The 18,318-nt window shown below is 40.8% G+C and overlaps 1 protein-coding gene across 2 annotated transcripts in view; it reads right to left on the bottom strand.

Annotated features, from left to right (window-relative positions):
- PRDM5 (PR/SET domain 5) overlaps positions 1–18,318 on the bottom strand; it is a 1,215,944-nt gene that overhangs the window by 739,595 nt on the left and 458,031 nt on the right. For both annotated transcript variants that reach the window (XM_069631172.1, XM_069631173.1), the window contains exon 8: positions 2,122–2,178. In XM_069631172.1, the coding sequence (XP_069487273.1) occupies positions 2,122–2,178 (57 nt within the window). The remainder of the gene's footprint in view (positions 1–2,121; positions 2,179–18,318) is intronic.

Genomic DNA, 18,318 nt, shown 5'->3' with positions numbered 1-18,318 from the left:
TATTTGTGTCCGCTGGTGTCTGTCTAGTCTGTTAAGTGTCTGTCTTACACGTTCTGTTGTGCGTGATTCGATATTTGAGATGGAATCACACACAAATTGATGGTCTTGAGTAAATAGGTGATATAAAAGATTTTGGCAGGAAAAAATTGGATTGGAGCTTGCAGTGTTTGGTGCTCGCTCATATTGTTGGAAGTGTTAAAGTTGCATGAAAGCATTGAAAAGCATTGTATAAGAGGGGTAGAAACAGATTTAAGCATGGAAGACATTACTCTATTAGCACACTTATGCAAGCAACTGCCGAAACATGCACCCAAGCTTAAGAAATATAGCTCGAAGTGGGTTAAGGGTACCGCCCACAAGATGTTTATGCCGTGGCCACAAAATGGGTCTTTATTTAAAGCCATCATACAACATATGACAACATACTTTCATGCCACATATACAGGCAAGAAGCTAGAGAAACACCTTGCTGTTCTAGAACTCTGGAAAATGTTTGAACAGTCAAAGGAGGAATGTTATGACCTTCGCTAGTCAACCGCATGTTGGATCACCACATGTGGAGTGAGACATGCGCTGTTCAATGTATATTGACATATTGTCTTAATGTATTTTTACACTTGCCTTTCTAGCATAGCACTAGCTCTTTTTTTTTTTTTTTTTTTTTTTAGGAGTGACCACTTGTACGATTGATTTGGAAAGAATGATTGAGATGTTATATGAGAATATGAGAGTGTGAATGATGGTGAGATGTTATAGGCACATATGCACTTTATATGTACCAATAGTGTCATGAAAATAGTATATACAATTATATTTAATGAACACAGTAAATAACAAATATTTAATTAATGGTTTGGTAGTATTTGTCTTCAGACTCCATGAGCTTTGAGAGTGTACATTTGTGGGTGAGAGGAATTGAATAGGTGGCTTACCCATTGTGATTCTTGTAAATTGTGGTGTGACACCAGCCTGTTGTACATTACTTCCATGATATTGCGGCATTAAATATTTAGCAGCGTAGAAATTGCACTTATTGCAGCATTTTTGCCTGATTAAGAAGCCTCGGAAAAAAGCAGCAATAAATGCAACTTTGTGCTGCAAAACATGAATTCTTTTATGCCGCAACATATTTCATGCCGCAATATCTTGCAGGGTCTGCTTAAACATCAAACAGCAACTCCTATGTTCCAGCTTCTTACTCCAGAGGAAATAGGTTTACACTATTTATAGACAATTGCTGCCCAAATCCTCTTCATAATTGTTTGCACAAATCAAATTCACAGAGCACTGGTTTGTGTAATTCAAAAATATTTCTCTTCCCGTAAGCTACATTCACAAGCAGGTATTCTTCGGATCCAAAGGACCATCATTTTCTTTTATTTCAATGTATGTGTGCAAGCAATGCTGTTGCACATACATCATCTCGCCGTCAGACGCAAAAAGATGGGAGTAAAAGTTCCAGTCATCCTGTGCTTTTGCTACATTTAGAAAACGTTGTCACTCTTTAAAAGGGTAAGAGTCCTTCCTACCTGCCTCAGGAAGAAATGAGAGCGAGTGAGAGAGAATGCCATTTCATACCTAGTAACTTAACTGAGATCAACCCACTGCAGCCCATCTGTTTTCCTAATGTCATTTTAAGTCAGTGTATTGACCGAAACAGCCAGACTGGGACAAACATAAGGCGGCAACACAACATAAATGTAGCACACTTTCATAAATTCTGACATTTCATGACAAACTGAGTAGTACCGTAAGCTGATTGTAGGGACATGTTATGACAAATATGCGTTTTCAAGCCCTTTGGGCGAGGGACAGTGGTGAAATTAATGACACGAACAAGCTTCACAGTGCTCTACACCATCACACAGGCCCACGAAACTGGCCTGCAAAGATTTGCCAGGCCCACTCTCAGGAAATGACTCAACTACCATATAGACCAGTCTACTCCTGCTGACTAACAATAATTGCAAAATGTTGCTCATTCAGTGTATACAAATTCATCAAACTGCCTGCATCATCATGACATTTAATGCGTCGAAACCCCTCGGGATGGTTTATCCATCTGATTATGTGAGCTTTGTTGTGGATTCTATTCTATTTTATGGAAACAGCTCCTCTCACCTGAAATACTGTTCAATTGACCCCGGACAATACCCCCATTGCTGATGTTCTGGTGATCTGAAAAACAAGAATATTGTCAAACGTCAAAATTTTTTTTAATTAGAAAGCAAAACCCATCTTTTTATTCACAACATTTTAATAATTATACAACATATCTATTAATTATCAAATATTAGGAAACAAAGAGCAGTCATGTTGGCCTACAGTGTGTTCACTTTAGCTATGGCATCAATAGTCAGAATTGGAGTGTGTCATGAATGGGCGTAGCTTATACCAATAGAAAATGGTACACATGAAGGAGAATGTAACAATTTTAGGGAAGCTGGTTCGTTATAATAAGAGAAGACAGAGTTTGACTGACAGAAATTCACGAACACTTCTAACACGGATGTACAGAAGAAAAGACCATCATGACTGATAAGGTACATCACAAGGAGAAGCCACATGCATTCCATGCAGAGTGGGCTCCTTTAATGGGAAAACCTCAAAGTCATAAGAAGAGGGCAGGCAGGAGTTACCAACTGACCTCTGCATTCATAATACGTAAGCAAACTACAGAAAACCGGAAATCGTATACCACCATTGGACAGAAAGTCTTTGGCTGTAGGGCCAGCGACAAAACTCATGAAACAACATCCATCTTCGGGTTGTTTGCATTAAAGAGCAGCCCTGTCATGGTCTGATGCTGCTCTATACTGAGAAATTACAGCTGAGCATCACGAGCCAAACAGGGTATTCTAGGGCCCTTCCAGAAGCAATGCAAAAGAGTGATGCCAGTTTAGAGGAGGCCATTTCTTACACAGGAGCCACACAGGGCAGGAACTATGTAGCTCTTGTACTGGGGACTTCTATTCCATGTCTGAATAGGCTTATCACTTTGGGAAACATACACAACTACCCAGGGGAAGGTGTCTGAGAATAGCTGGTGTCCTGGATACATGTTGACCACATCACATTGTGCGTGTATTCTTGTTTTAAGAAATGGGGACAACACTGCAGATGTAAGAAAGTTCTCTATGCAAAGCATTAGAAATCGGAAAGTTTCAAACCTTAATATCCGATAGTCTGATACACTGTGAGATATGCAACATTCATCAGGAAGACATACATTGATGTGAGTACAAGGACACGTGCATGTCTTTGAATGACTAAGCATGATTGAATGATTCAGATAAGTAATCCTGATACAGGAAACAAGGAGCACAGATTTGTCCCTTACACAAATTTGCCTCTACTTAGCCTAAAACTCAAAAGATCAATAAGGACCCTTCTTTTAGGTTTTCCTGACTATCCCATTCAATCCAACCAAAGCAACCCTAAGCCTTATCGCCCACTTGGGATCATGGTAATAGATGTATTATTAAAAAAGCTGTGATTGTAAAACCAAGTGCGGTGTCAGATTCATGAGAAGAACCTTGGATTTAACAAGGATTTCAATGTCAGATGTGATAAACTCAACTAGTCTTCCTCTTATTTGTGCATTGTGAAATGTGTAGTTTTGTATTTAAAAAATGAACACAGAGCATAGTGAGTGTCCAAATATTAAGACACAGGATCTGATAGCTATGATCACCCATAGTAATTACATAGCAAAGATATGATTGAAACGTTATTGCATTCGATAGTTGAATTGTAAGAGTGAATTTATAATTCTACTAATGTTCTGAATGATTACTAAGGATTTTGTGTGGCCCAGAAAAATAGGCTGAGATAAGAGTGCACTCAACATACATTTATATGTCATCCTTCATGGGTTTGCCAGATACTATTTTTCTGTTTTGTTGAGTGTTCATGAACAATAACAACCAGGATTCTGCTCTCGTGAGGATTACTTCATACTTGCCAGCAGACCATTCTACTCCTTTCTTAGCATGTTGGGCTCCTCATTTTATCTGTGGACTCCCAGATCATCTTTTCATTCCTCTCCTTCACACTGGCTCTCTGAATAGAGGGCCAACTGTCTTTAGCCATCCAATGGTGGAAAAAAAAATTATTACAATGTAGTTGACACTGTTATGGTTCTAGAAAGCATAAGAGGCGATTAATTGAGATGTTGTTGTTTGTCATTGTGATCATAACATACCTATTTAAGTGTGTTGTACTGAAATAAAATCCAACCACTATTGTTTGCATTAAACAGAATCTCTGGTGCCTTTTCAGATAGCGAGTCCTATACAGAAAAGAGTAATGTGTTTTTCACCATTCCTCCATGTAGCAAATACGTGCTTTTGGAAACATAAATATTGAGTCACGTGCTACTACTTTTTTCATTTGGCTATGACTCATCAAACCAAGATGTTATCAAGTTAGCCTTTCCCAATGCAAACCTAGTCTGTGCGGAATCAAGACTATCCTCTTAGTACTGCCTGTGGTAGCACCAAAGATTTGACGGAGGCGTTTGCAATGAGTTGCCAATTGTATTTCAGGGAATTGCAGTGCAAAGACATGCCTCTGAAGGATTCAAACAGCTGCAAATAACATACAAAATGGGCCAACATCCTCAAACCCAATTCTCAACTAAGCTACTCTCAAAAACAATGAAACCATGGGCACATCTTATTTAATTGTGTCCGACCCTTCATTATAACTACATTCATCAAGATCAATTGCAACAAAGGGATTTGATATATGCCTGATTGAAGAAAATAGCAAAACCTATTTTCGATCATTTATTCACTCCTCCATGAATGTTTCTTCTTCTTTAAACAATGAACAGGATGAGAATGTGTTACAATTAATAACACAGGGGAAAACAATGGTCCAAGCTACAGAAAACATACAACATGTTGAAACATGTACTATTGTTCTTGGAGTGGGGGATACATAGCCCAGGTGCTGCCACTTGCATCATGATGATGGGAGAGGAGGTGCTACAGAGGGTGTCTCATGAAACCAGGGCCCAGGACTAAGGTAGAGGACTGTCGTGGACAACACATCTTTTATTCCCATTTCAATTTTATGGAGCACTGTATGCTTAGCCAGAACGTATACTGTTGACCCTTTAGAATGCGCTCCCCTTTTGAGGAGGATCCAGGGACAAGGAAATCACTCAGATGTTTTATGGGAATGAAGGAGAGAGAGCATAAAATGGTCCTTTACACAGACCCCAGAAAGCACACATCATTCAAGATGGTGGCTGAGCCTGAAATATACAAAATCCACAGTTACATGAACTGTGGCTTAGGCACATTATAACAGAGTAAATACGAAGTATGATAACTGCTTAAACATTCCTACACATCCACTGTAAACAAACCCATTCCTTCAAATGCCTTCATTCCAGAATGGAATAAAACTACCCAGTTAGAGAGACATGGGCATAGATGTAAGGAATTGAGGTGTGAGTTTTGGATGTTGCTGTAAACAGAGTGAAAAGCAGACGGAACGAGGCAAAAATAGATGGGCAAAGAAATGGATAAAGAGGATGTTTGAAGGAGATGAAGAGAGTAGAGGGAACATCCTGTAGAAAACAGGGCTGGGGGCAACATCACAGAATGTGATGGAATGAGCAAGAGAGAGGTAGAAGAAGTAATGGGGAAATCTCACAATGGGGGAAGAAGGATAAAGGAAGGAGGAAAGAGAGTAGTAATGGAGGTTGGGAAGGCCATCACAGAAGGTGGTCCAAGGAGGCAGATAATGATGGAGGAAGGAAAGGAGAAAGAGGTTGTTGGTAGGAGAAGCAGAAAGGAAGAAGGAGAGTTTGTGGCAAGAGAGGTTGACAGGAGAACTTAGCGCAAGTAGGGAAATTGACATTTGGATGTTCTTGAGTCGTCTCTTAGCCCCGTTCTTTGTGAAACACCCCAATACAACTTTGGTTTCAAACTGCATCCTATCTATTTGTCCTTTGTAGAGACCACTAAAACACCCGAAAGTGTGTGCAGTTTTAGGATTACAGTGTATGCAGGCTGGAGCTAGTGGGGCCTGTGAAAGTGTAAGTGAATGACCATGGGTGAATTAATGAATTCAGATGAATGCATTAGGTCCAGAGGTGAAGTGGGATAGAGGGCTTGCATACATTAATCAAGGTGCTGGCAGTGACAGACAATGCTAAAACATATTGGTAGTATGTACGAGTTTCTTACAAAGACATTACTGACTTTTGTAATTTCATGGAATGTGGAATACACTGGAGAAGTCAGCATGGACATCTTTTCAAACATGACATTACTGATTACTGATTACTGGAGACCCAGCCTGGATGTGTTCTTTTGCAATGGCATAACTAGCTATCTGGGCAAAGCAAAAATTTAGGACAGAAGCTCACTCGGGCTACAAGACTCCCGGTTCGTACTAACCAGGTTAGGGATGTCAACCTCAACCAAGTGAAAGGCCACTATCCGTGCACGTCGTGCGCAGCCTGTACATTTTCCAAAAAAATGACAGACTTTACCTACAACGGCAGGTGTTGGGCACTACGTACTTTTACCACCTGCAGAAGCAAGAATGTTATTTACGCCATTCAGTGTCCGTGCCAGCTTTTGTATGTAGGAAAAACTTCTAGGGAAGTTAACCTACGTATTAATGAGCGCCGATCAAAAATCAGATCTCTCAACTTATCGGCTCCACTAGTGATTCACTGTGTAGAAATGGGACACAATCCGGACTCTTTAACCTGGTTCTGCTTAGAAAAAGTTTTTGCCAATAACACAGTACAATTGGCCAACAAATTGTCCTATAAGGAGTAAATGTAGATTTTTAATTTAAAAACACTCCACAAAGGCCTTAACACGCTAGAGTCATGGGACTTTAAAATCCGTTAATGAGTTTCTTACCGCTAGTCCCTACGGGCCTATGCCATCACGAGTGGGCAATGAATCGCCCCATTCTTTATTCCTTTGTTTACTAGTTGCTGTTAATTGGCCGCTGTTTTTGTGAGCTTTCCCTGATTCTAGGACCGCCCTATGCACGTATGTTATTCATTTTTTCTTGTCATTCTTCTCACATTTACTGACACTGTCTACAACACACCAGCCCATCCCAGACCATCTTGTGGCAGCCTGGGTGCATTTTCTAGAGACTTGGTGACGTTTACACCTTTAGCTCAGTTTTGACCCATTTAGATACTGGTAGATCGTATATTGCACTTTAGTTGGATGTCATCTCCAAGTGTACATCTGGCGTCTGGTCAGCAGTTTCTTAGTTTTCCTGCCTATTTCTTCAAGGCAATAACTATTTTTTCTAGGCAATAATAGTAGTATTCACCTATTCTACAAGGTTTTACTTATTTTGTGTCACTATTATTCCCAGCATCTAATTGGCGCTTAGTTGACATCTTTGTAATTTAAAGTTCGAATTGTTAGTTAATTTATTTTTAATTTTATTTTTATTTCATTTTTCTTTATAACTCACTTAGCTGCACTACCACTCCCAGAATCCCTCTGGATGTCAACTAGCAGCTTTCAATTTTTTTAGGCGGCCGTCAGGCATCAGCATTTAATTCTAGACAACATTCTCTTTCCAGCTGAGGAAGTAATCATTGCTTGTGTTAATTACATTTCGGGCGGTAGTATACGAGCAAGTATACGCACCTGGGTCCTGGATTCCTGATTCTTATCAACGTAGGCATGCGCAGTTAGCTTAAATAGAGCTTAACTTGCGGTTCCCGTCAGCCAGACTCTTTTGTGCAGACTGCCTACACGCATGCGTGGCATTCGAGTGAGGAAATCCATTTCGGTTCGCAGAGTCAACCTTTTTGACCTCTATTATCCATTTGACAAAGATGGATAATTGTTTGATGGAGGTAAGCGAGAGGCTAGTTTTTCCGCTTTATACACCTTAGTTGTGGGAATTCTGAGCACTTTTAAGAGGGGCTGCATTTTGGATGGCAATTCAGTGCTGCTATGCACATTCTTTAACAGGGCAGTCATTCGAGCATTCACGTGGATGCAGTGCATGTAAGTTTAAACGTGCATAACAACAATCTTGGCCCCATTGAGGGATAGGCAAGTCTGCTGTGGACTTTCACAGCTTGACATTCCAAAGCAGTGTCTGCTTTCTGCTTTGGCATTTTTTGCCATTTTCTGCTAATTCATTTTTTGAACATCCACGTTAATGCTGCACATGTTATTCTGTACTGGCATAATACTCTTGGCCTCCTTGAGGGATGGGCACGTCCGCTGAGGACCCTTACAGAACAGCTCTGTTTGTAATTTTACCAAAGCAGCACCTGCATTCTGTCTAGGCATTTTTTGCCATTTTCTGCTATTTCAGCGTTATAATGGGCTTTTCTACTGGTTTGTTGTAGTGATCTACAGACAATACTGGTGTTTTGGGTTAAGCTGTGCTGCTTTCCCAACTTCCAACATCTGCAACTTTGGCTTTCCCTAATTTGATAGGGTGCCTTTTCAGGCCAGCCACCATTTTTTGCCCCAGTTTCAAGCACTTGATATAGCACCTTTTGTCTTGTTTTATTTCATTTTGTGCATGTCGGTCTTGCTTTAGGTTAGGATTTGGTCCTGGCTTCCCCCAGCGTGACTGACCATATCACTTCGTTACGGCCACCATAGCAATTTGGCATTCATCAGGTTGGTCCAGTATTGGTCTTCTTCGGGGGTACGGTTCCATCCCGGATCTGACTAACAATCATATGTTCATATATAATCTGCATTGTGCATTTATATACTTGTCGAAGATTAACCATGGTCCTGAAGGTTCCCCACCATTCTGCATGGTCTTCTTTTGGGAGTCACTAACCCTTTCGCTCTGTCATATATAGCTGTTAGATTGGGATTCCTATTTTGATTAATTGTTATACAGCATTTATGATCCCTGAGTTGTTTCACAAAGAAAATTGGGCTGCTCTTTTGTAGTTGCCCCCTCTTTTTAATTGTATTCGGCAGACAGTCAGCTATGACTCATATGTTCTATGCAGTAGTCTATAGCCATGTTTTTGTGTTTTACAGAATGGTAACAACCACCTCCTGAGGAAGACGTTGTGTTTACTACCACTACACATCGAAACCGGTCGAGAGATAAACCCTACAGGGATGTGATCTTTTGCACTTTTCCTTCCGATCCACCCTGACAATAGATTATTTATTAATTAATTCTATTGATTATGAATATAAAAATTATGTCTGTTTGATGGGGACCAGTCATGAATTTCTTCTCCCCACAGGTTTTTAGCATGCTTCTTTTGTCTTTTAAGCTTTTGGATGTATGTCACGGTATGTTGAGTTGGGTTTGAATGAGTGCACTATGAATGGCAAGTATGTTTGACAATGTTTTAGCCAACTTTAGGCATACGGTTGCTGCTGTTTTGCTGTATTAAAGTGATCAGAGATTAATTATTTGTACATTGTTTAAATTGTTGGTATCACTTTCGATACATTTTTATACACATTTTTTCAAATTGATTTGTTTATCTGGACAATCTTTTTCTGTTGTTCTATCTGGATGAGGGTATTCTTGAGTGTGGTGAACGGCTAATACTGGAATAATGTTCTCATACAGTGGTATTAGTGGCATTATGGGCAAAACAAGGATGAGAGTGTTATGTGGTGTGTGATGAATTTTGGAATGGTGTCCCTTCTCCCCACAGGGAGCCACCCCCTTTGAGTCTAGGCAGGTGAGCCTACTCAGCAAGACCCTCCCTAGGGGTCTAGGCAATTGGGAGCTCACTGGGAGTGACGTCCCTCTTGGGGACGACGACTCCAATTCCTGCAAGGAACTCCTTGTTCAGAACACATTATCCGCCTACATGGTAGTCGGAAAGACTGTGGTTAACCCTGTTTGGAATTTACCGAATAGTAACATTTCTTCAATCTCTTTGGCTTCAGGTAATGCTGCACTCCACCTGAATGCCATAGTTAGAGATGAAAGACACATCCCTTATGTTTGAGATGGCGTGCATATAACCATGAGGAAACTTGAATGGAGGAGAGTAAATGCTATGCGTAGGAGAGACTTTGGTGGGAAGACCTCCTGGAAGGGCAGAGTAATGCTAGACTGCAGAGACAGCGGTAGTGTGGAGAGCCATGGAAGGGCTTGCAAGATGCTGGAAGGTTGGTATCCTGGCAGGCAAAAAAACCTGGCTCAAGGAAGAGACAGGGATGATAAAGTGACTGTCTTGTTTTATGGCATGACCAATCAGTATTCAAAATTATGATCACTGGCAAGCGAACATGTAGCACTCCTAATTTTGTCTGGAAAGTAGCCGGTCAGTCACAGGAACAAGTGGTAAATATAAATGTCTGGGTCTGACTGAATGGGCATCTAAATATCAGTCACATACAGGAGATGTTGTCGGCAAAAGGGCATGGTCTAAATGGCTTGCCCTTAGGAGTGTTATTAACAGAATAGGCAGGGGCTCAACTGAAGCAATGTTGATGGCTTATAAACAATCTATTGTCCCTGCAATTAGGGGTACTTCCTGTTGGTTCTGTTCAATGGTTGGAGCGACTTGAGGTGATGATTCTGCTGTCTTTGTTGGGCTTGCCTTGTTCAGTACCTGTGCAGGCTGTCAGGCTGGAGCTTGGCTTTCAGTCTTTGACCTCATTGGGGAAACTCGCTGTTTGCAGACTCTGGGCTAAAATCACGCTTGAAGTAAATAGTGAGGCTAATACTTTGAATCACATCACACTGTTGTACATGCTCAGAGGGTCTCTCAGAGTATTTGGTATTGTGGGCTGGTAAAAACAGTTCTGAGCCATTTTTAGGACATTGGTTTAAGTACTGTTCCTACCTCAATGATGGATTACCATATAGCTAAAATTGAGTTTAGGACACAAACCTTTAACAAAGCTCACGCCACAGATTTATTGGCAGTATGTCCCAGATATCTACAATACACTTATCAGCGCTTATCTGGGTGTAGCTCACTCAGTTATTTGATCAAATACCATTCTCTTGGACTGGTGCAATGTATACTATATCTCAGGTTCGATATCCTTCCAGTGTTGTCTTTCACTGGTGCCTGGATGGGTATACCCCAAGAGATTAGAACCTGTAGGTTTTGTGGTGATGCAACGGAGACGGCTCGACATGTCTTGACCCAGGGCTCTAGTCTCCAACCTATGTATGGAAGGGGGTATGCGCCTTATCGTAATACATTGTCTGATCAATTCTGGAGTATTTTGTATGGGGTGGAAGATCTTGTTCTTACCGCGGGGGCGTATTACATCTGGAAAAAGGTAAAACATTGATTAAGTGCGTAGGTGTTTTTTTTTTTTCTTTTGTCTTGTGTTCATTTATAATGGTTAGAATGTTTCCTTTTAATTGTGTGGAATTGCATATAATTGTATGCTTGTAATTTGTTATTTCATTTAAAGTTTTTATTGTTTTAATGTAGTGCGAAAGATTAATTTACCATATGCACTGAATAAATAAAAAATAAAAAAATAAAAGTATTCAATATATGTTTTCTTTGAAGAATAACCACTTTCACATTTCTTCTTCACAAACAAAGTTTTGTCGGCATGGTTTTTGCACAGTTCATCATAGCACATTAGTGGACTTGCCACTTTCTTTTCACCACAACCTTCAACCACACTGCAGTGCTTCAATTATCTTCTTCCTGGTCCACTAACGTGCCAGGATTAACCACTAATAGCCTCTTTCCTGGTGTACTATCCTGCCAGGACAAAACTCCTACCACTAATACAAGTACTCTTTGGTGAGGCTTGCTTCAGACTATCCACACTTAGATCCTTGATGTGGAAAGTTAATCAAAGAAAACTGTTCCTTAGAAAAGTCTGATGTTCACAACTTCTTCAATGAGGGTACAATACACATTGACACTGTTTGTTCCACTGATTTGTTTGCCACATGCAATGCAGGTTACATTACTCTCTGCAAGGAGGGCTTCTCTCATGCCACCTTTGGATTCCTTCTACAATATCAGTTAGCTGTTGGTAAGGTTTCTTTTTAAAGCTTCCCTCTTTAGGAAAACTGCATCCCAATGTATTTATAATTGCCTGTCTTTGGCTTAGGCAATGCTGGTATCATCTTCCCTTGTAAGTAATCTCCCTCTGTGTAGACTACATTTGTTTTGTTCAAATATTGTCCCGTCTTTACTTTGATAATGGTTGTTACAATGTCTCTCCACTCTGTTTCTCTCAATATAAGTGGTATGCTAAAAATCCTTTAATTCATTCATTCAGTATTCAGAAAGGTTGTTTGCAGCCAGTGGCCTATTACGGAGCACCCCGGTTACCTAGCGAAAGGCCAACTCACTGGTCTTTTATTTTATGCTTCTAATCAGCCTGCCACCATTTTATCTACTTCTCTCATCAGGACCTGGGCCTGACAGCTCCAGTCGCACTCTCATTGGTCACGCCTTCTGTAAAAGGGGCCTGATTTGCTCCTCGCATATTCCGGTGAACACCAACCACCACAGAATGACAAAGAAGTAGAAGAGTGTATCTCTCCTAAGGGACAACTAGTCTCAGCACTGCTTCCCGCTGCAGATCTCTGCACTTCAGATTCCCGCCTTCTATGACTATCTCGGCATCATGACCCGCTGGAAACACAGCGGCGGCTCAGGCATCTTCTTCCTTCTGGTTCTGCTGCTCCCACTGATGCTGTCCAATGGCCTGCACCTGAAGAGGCTTTAATTATTTAGAAGTTCTGCTCAGGTGTGGGTCATTAGAACCACTAGACTGAACACTAGTCTGCACCTCTGAGCCCCTCTTCTTCACCCCAGTACCTAGAACATTTTGGGACTTGAAGTCCATAATGTTCTGATTGATATTTACCTTAAAGTCTTCAATTTTACAATAAGCCATTAAGACCATGGGATCATTAGGGAAGTTGTTTAGAGTCTTCTCCCAATTCTCCTGACTTTAGTCCACTCTTATGTGATCCTCCCGCAGACCACCACCCCCGGGGTCAGAATCAGGTAGCATCTGCCTTTTCCTGGGCACATGAGAAGGGTCCCAGGCCAGGGTCTTTGGGATAATCACCTCTGATTCATCACACTTATCAATGTTCAATCAGAACATGGGCCTCATCACGAGTTAGGTGGTGTGGTAAAAATGTGGCAGTAACAGGGTTAATGCTGCATTACCGCACTGCCCAACTATGAGTTGGGTGGAAAGTTAGAGGATTCACCTCCAGCTCTTAGCTGGAGGTAAATGCGCGGACGTTCTGCCCATTTTCAGCGCAATTGCTGCAATGGAATTACCACCACAGTAACTGCACTGCCTCTGCCTCTTGCAATCCAGCGGTAATATCACCGGACCAAGTGGCGGTACTGGTAATTGCACTGGTTAGTTGACAGGGGGATTTATCACCAGGATACCACCCAACTTGTGATGAGGCCCGTCATCTGGTGAATTCCCTTGCTCAATGTAATTCTGAACTAATGGGACAGTGCTCAATTTGCACTGTATTTTTGAACAGTGTTCAGATATTCTGACACAAGCTTCCTTCATTGTTTTTCCCACATATGACAGTTCACATGGACATTTTATTCAATATAAGACTTTAAAGGATTTACATTTGGACATCGTTCTAAGTTGCCAATCCCATTGTTTGACTTAAAGGTGGTGACCTTGCCCGTAAGAGTACATGCAGAGCAAGTTCCACATGGCTAAGGCCCTTTTAGAGGGCCCAAGTTCCAAAGGGGTTGTGTTCTGAGTGTTATTGAATATTTAGAAGGGACTAACTGATCCTTTATATTTCTTGGGGTTTTGTTTGCAAAAAGAGGCAGTTACAGCCACAGAAATAGTTTGTTGGACAAAAGACCAGTATTTTCTGACAGTTTTCTTTATATCTTGAATGAGATATTGGTAATGATATCCTTTTTCTCTGTATTTGGTTTGTTTGCAAGTTATATTTCTCGTGGGGTTGTGAAGGTTCAGCAATGAGAGGTGTACACAAGGTGTTCATGTTTCAAAGTAAAGCCTTTTATTAAAGGAAAGAGGTTGGGTAAATGCCTTTCTAGTACATGTCTAAAGAGGAATGTCCCTACCTATAAAGCAAAAATTAGGAATTGTCTGTGTCAAGAAGTCCATAAATAGTAATCAACCTTGTTTCCAAAACATCCTATCCTGGCCCTCACACTATAAACAAAACAAGAAAGAATGCAACGAAATGTCTTTGACTTGATGATGGCAAAGGTGATCATAAACCAAGAATTTAATAGCTCCAATGAAAAGGTTCTACAAGGGGAAAGATCCTTGGACTCGGGGGATGTTTCCCTTCCCCTAGATTGTTCAATCATGATTGCAAAAATAGTCATTTATATAACAGTTCCTATAGACCTGCTTTGGACTTACAAAATCTGTGTTGAAATCAGAAGTGGTGCAACAGTCTTTCTGTAGGATTCTCTTTACTTTTTTAGATTGCCTGGTATACTTCTCTGCCAGCAATCTTCTTTTAATCTCAACTACCTGGTACAAAGTTCTTGTTGAAATCATAAGATTGACAATAGTTTTTGTGTATCCCCACTCTTCCCAAGGTAAAGATTCTGGGGGTGGTTCTGGACCAATCGCTCACCATGAATTCTTACGTGGCTAGTACCGTGTCTTCCGCTACTTATTATATTAAATTGCTATCCCATTTGCGACCACTTATCTCTCAACCTAATGCAGAGTCCATTGCTTGCGCTATCATAGTTTCAAAATTGGATTATTGCTGCAGCCTATCATCAGGTGCCAGCAAAAAGACCATTAGCCGCCTTCAGGTGGTTCAGAATGGAGCCGTCAGAGTTATCTCTGGTCTTGCCCATAGAGCACATGTATCTGAGGCACGTTGCGCCTTGCACTGGCTACCCGTGGAGGCGCGTATTACCTTCAGACTCATGGTCATCACATTTAAATGCCTTAAGGGCACCACGCCTACCTACCTACAAAGGTACATAGGAATAAAACCCAATCTCAGAAATCTGCGCTCCAATGGTCAGAAAATACTTCTCCAACCCAAATTCAAGACCAAAAAAGCACAATGGGGTGCCTTTTCCTTCGCGGCACCGGCTATCTGGAACACCTTACCAGGTCAGTTGAGAAACTCTGCATCCCTGAGCAACTTCAAGAAGGACCTAAAAACCTTCCTCTTCAAGTAGTAGTATACGATCCTCAGACTATCTTCTCGGTTCCCGGTTTCTCACCGTCTCTTCTTTCTGTTCTTTGTCTTGTCTGCGCCCTCACACCTACGGGTTTATGGCTGCGCAATATAAATGTAATAAAGTAAAAGTAAAGTAAACTATCGTTTTCTTGTACTTAACAGATTACCTTGTATACTCACCTGCCAGGAATCTTCATTTAATCTCAATTACCTGTGATACTTGCCTGCCAAGGTTTCTTTTGTAGTTTCTTTCAAATAACCTGGTATACTCTCCTGCCAGGGATTTTTACCTATTTTCAACTGTCTGGTGTACTCACCTACTAGGACTTCTCTGGATGTATTTACAGCCAGGACTTCTCTGGATGTATTCACAGTTATTTAGTTACATCACAATGGCCTATACAGTGAAGTACTTGGTATATTTGCTTATGGTAACACGTGTTCAATATTCTCTCCCACACTGGCATCTCATGCACCTGAATTGATTCACAATTTTTCTGTGTACTATGTCTTGACTGCAAACAAACATTCTTCTTATTGGGTGTTGCAGTAACATTGCATCTTGACGGCTTTCTTTTCATGTTTTTTTCCATTGTTAGCAATCTCACATTTATCAAATACGGGTTGGCTTGCTTGTCGGAATGACCTGGGGTCCCCAGCTGCTTTTGGTAGTCTCACTGATCTCTTCATGCATCTCTGCCTGTGCCTTTGTGGAACGGTTACCTTGTTCACTTTTCACCCTGGAGTCAGCAGAGGTCTTCCACGAGCTGCCCGACACCTGGGAGCTTCTGTGCAGCCCCTCACATCTCCACGGCTTCTCCTGCTTGGCTCCAGCATCCTTCCTTCTGTACCAGTAACCTTCTCTGCGTGTCTCGTGCTTGCGAGCTTCCATCTGGATTTCTCAATCTTCACCTGTTCTGCTCAACTCCAGAGTGTGCTTTCCATCATTAAATGTCCCATGCACTGCCGCTATGGAAAAACAATTAGCAGATTCTACTCTGATTTCCTGTTACTTTGCACAAACTCTTTTCTCCTCTTCATCGTCTCTGTACTTGAATATTGATGGGAGTTGGAGTCAATGAATGCTACTGGATGTTTGTCTCTCACTTGGATTTTCATTGGAGTCTCACACAAGGGTAGATCAGAAACAGAGGGTTTATATGTGCTAATTCTTAGGGGATTTTCCTTAGGAATTTCACCTAGGTGTAAATCAGAACCAAAGGGTGCTATTTGTGGGTATCTAATTCAAGATTGGGATTTTGACCAAGGAAGATCAGCGAAGTTCAGAGAAGAGATTTCTTGATTTCTTGATTTCCTCTACTGAGGGGAGATGTTAGCTAACAATAGGCCATAACAATCTTGAGTGTCAGTTGATCTTCATGGGGAAGGGGAAATACTGTGTCTCTTTCAATAGAGTCAAAGTGTCTCCCTGGTAGTTGTCGCCTCCTATGTGATCTTTCCTCATGATACCACCCCCAGGGTCAGGATCAGGTAGCGGCTGCCTTCCTCAGGCCACATGGGAGGAGGCCATCACCAGGGAGTCCTTGATGGCTCCAATGGATCACTCTCTGGGTAAACCGGGACCTATTTGTGGAGTTTTGCACAATTGTATTCAGGTATCCCCTTGCTCGTAATCTCTTGACCAGTACATGAAGATAATAATTGTCCTTATTTGTACAGTTTCTACGTAGTCTAAGATATTACCCATATGGTAGGCTGTTTCTTAGACTGTGCAAATGGAAACTGTGATAATGTAGCATAGGGCTATAATCAGTTGGTTCTCTGAACAAAGAACATATCTAGTGACCATTTTCCACTCTAATCTCCAAATCCAGAAAATTGATCTTAGTTCAACTAACCTCTTTTGTAAGCTGTATATTGGTATTAGATTGATTTATCTAAATCACAAAAATGTCTAGTTATTGTTCTTTTCACTGCCAAATCATAATCATGTTATCAATGTAACTTTTCAATATCATTATTTCTCGATATGAATTGTTAGGAGAACAAATACATTTTTCTTTGAATTCAGACATAAGAAGTATGGCTAAACTCGGGGCATAACCTTCTCCCATCTCAGTCCCACTGGTTTCCAGATGGTAAACATTAGTGTGGACATTACTGATGACATAAAAGAAGCAAAATTGGCATGTTGTTACATAGGCAAATTGAAATATATTTGTATAGTCACAATGTACATAGTTTTACAGATTCTTTACTGGCATAATAGGACACAGAAAGCGTGAAAAAATATGTATCATACTGGCATGTATTGTGGGCAACCGCACAATGAAAATGTGTTGGGGAAATGGCACTGTGTACTATTGGTGTCCTGGGAGCTACTGGAGTTTATCAGGTGTTCCTTTACAAAACCTGATGTATATTATATGGCTTTGTACATATTTTTCACAAAACGTGTACTGTAAAATGCTCAATTTGAACCCAATATGTTCAAAAGGTTCTTGGGGGAGTACTAAATGCCTTGGCTCTTTAGGGCTCCTTTGCTATACCTTGCAGCTCATGCATATTTCTGTAGAAAATGTATTTCCCTCCAAAAATAAATGTCACAAGACAACACTGCAATTATGTGCACAGTGATTGCAAATTTGCAAAACCAATTTGCAATGCATGAAAGCTTAAAAATGTAGGTTTCACAAAATGTGAATTACATTGCAAAAAAGTGAGGACATTTCAGAGCATAGTTCATGAATTGGAAATAAGAAACCACAATCATCATTTTCAAAAAGAATGCTAATTGTGAGTACTTATAAAACAAAAATAAACATGCAATAGTTACTACCTCCTGCATAACTAATGACAATCAGGTGCAAAGTATCTAAGGACGCAAAGAATGTCCTTAGAACACTCTCAATGTCAGGTATTTTTGCAGAGGTGCGAGATTTGAAAATACTGAAGAAAATGACAATAAGCATAAGAAGAAGAGGGAGCTCTTATACAAGGGAAGGTTAACATTTTTTGAGTCATGTGAGAAGGAAGTGTATCAGCAATAAAGACTACATTTAGGAATTAGAGCCTGTGCTCGGGCAGGGTACAGAGCCCAGTCAGTCACTACCAAACCATGTGCAGGTGTTCAGTTGCCTACATCTACCTGCCTTAGGGAGTTTCTAGTTCATGGCCAAGTCACTAAATGTTCCTAGATTTTATAGTAAGACCACACAATGACAGATGTGA

The sequence above is a fragment of the Ambystoma mexicanum genome, chromosome 6q, assembly GCF_040938575.1.
Source record: "Ambystoma mexicanum isolate Mex_15411 chromosome 6q, UKY_AmexF1_1, whole genome shotgun sequence".
NCBI classification, from domain to species: domain Eukaryota; kingdom Metazoa; phylum Chordata; class Amphibia; order Caudata; family Ambystomatidae; genus Ambystoma; species Ambystoma mexicanum.
Note: the sequence above shows the minus strand (reverse complement) of the source record. Positions and strands in the feature narration are given on the sequence as shown.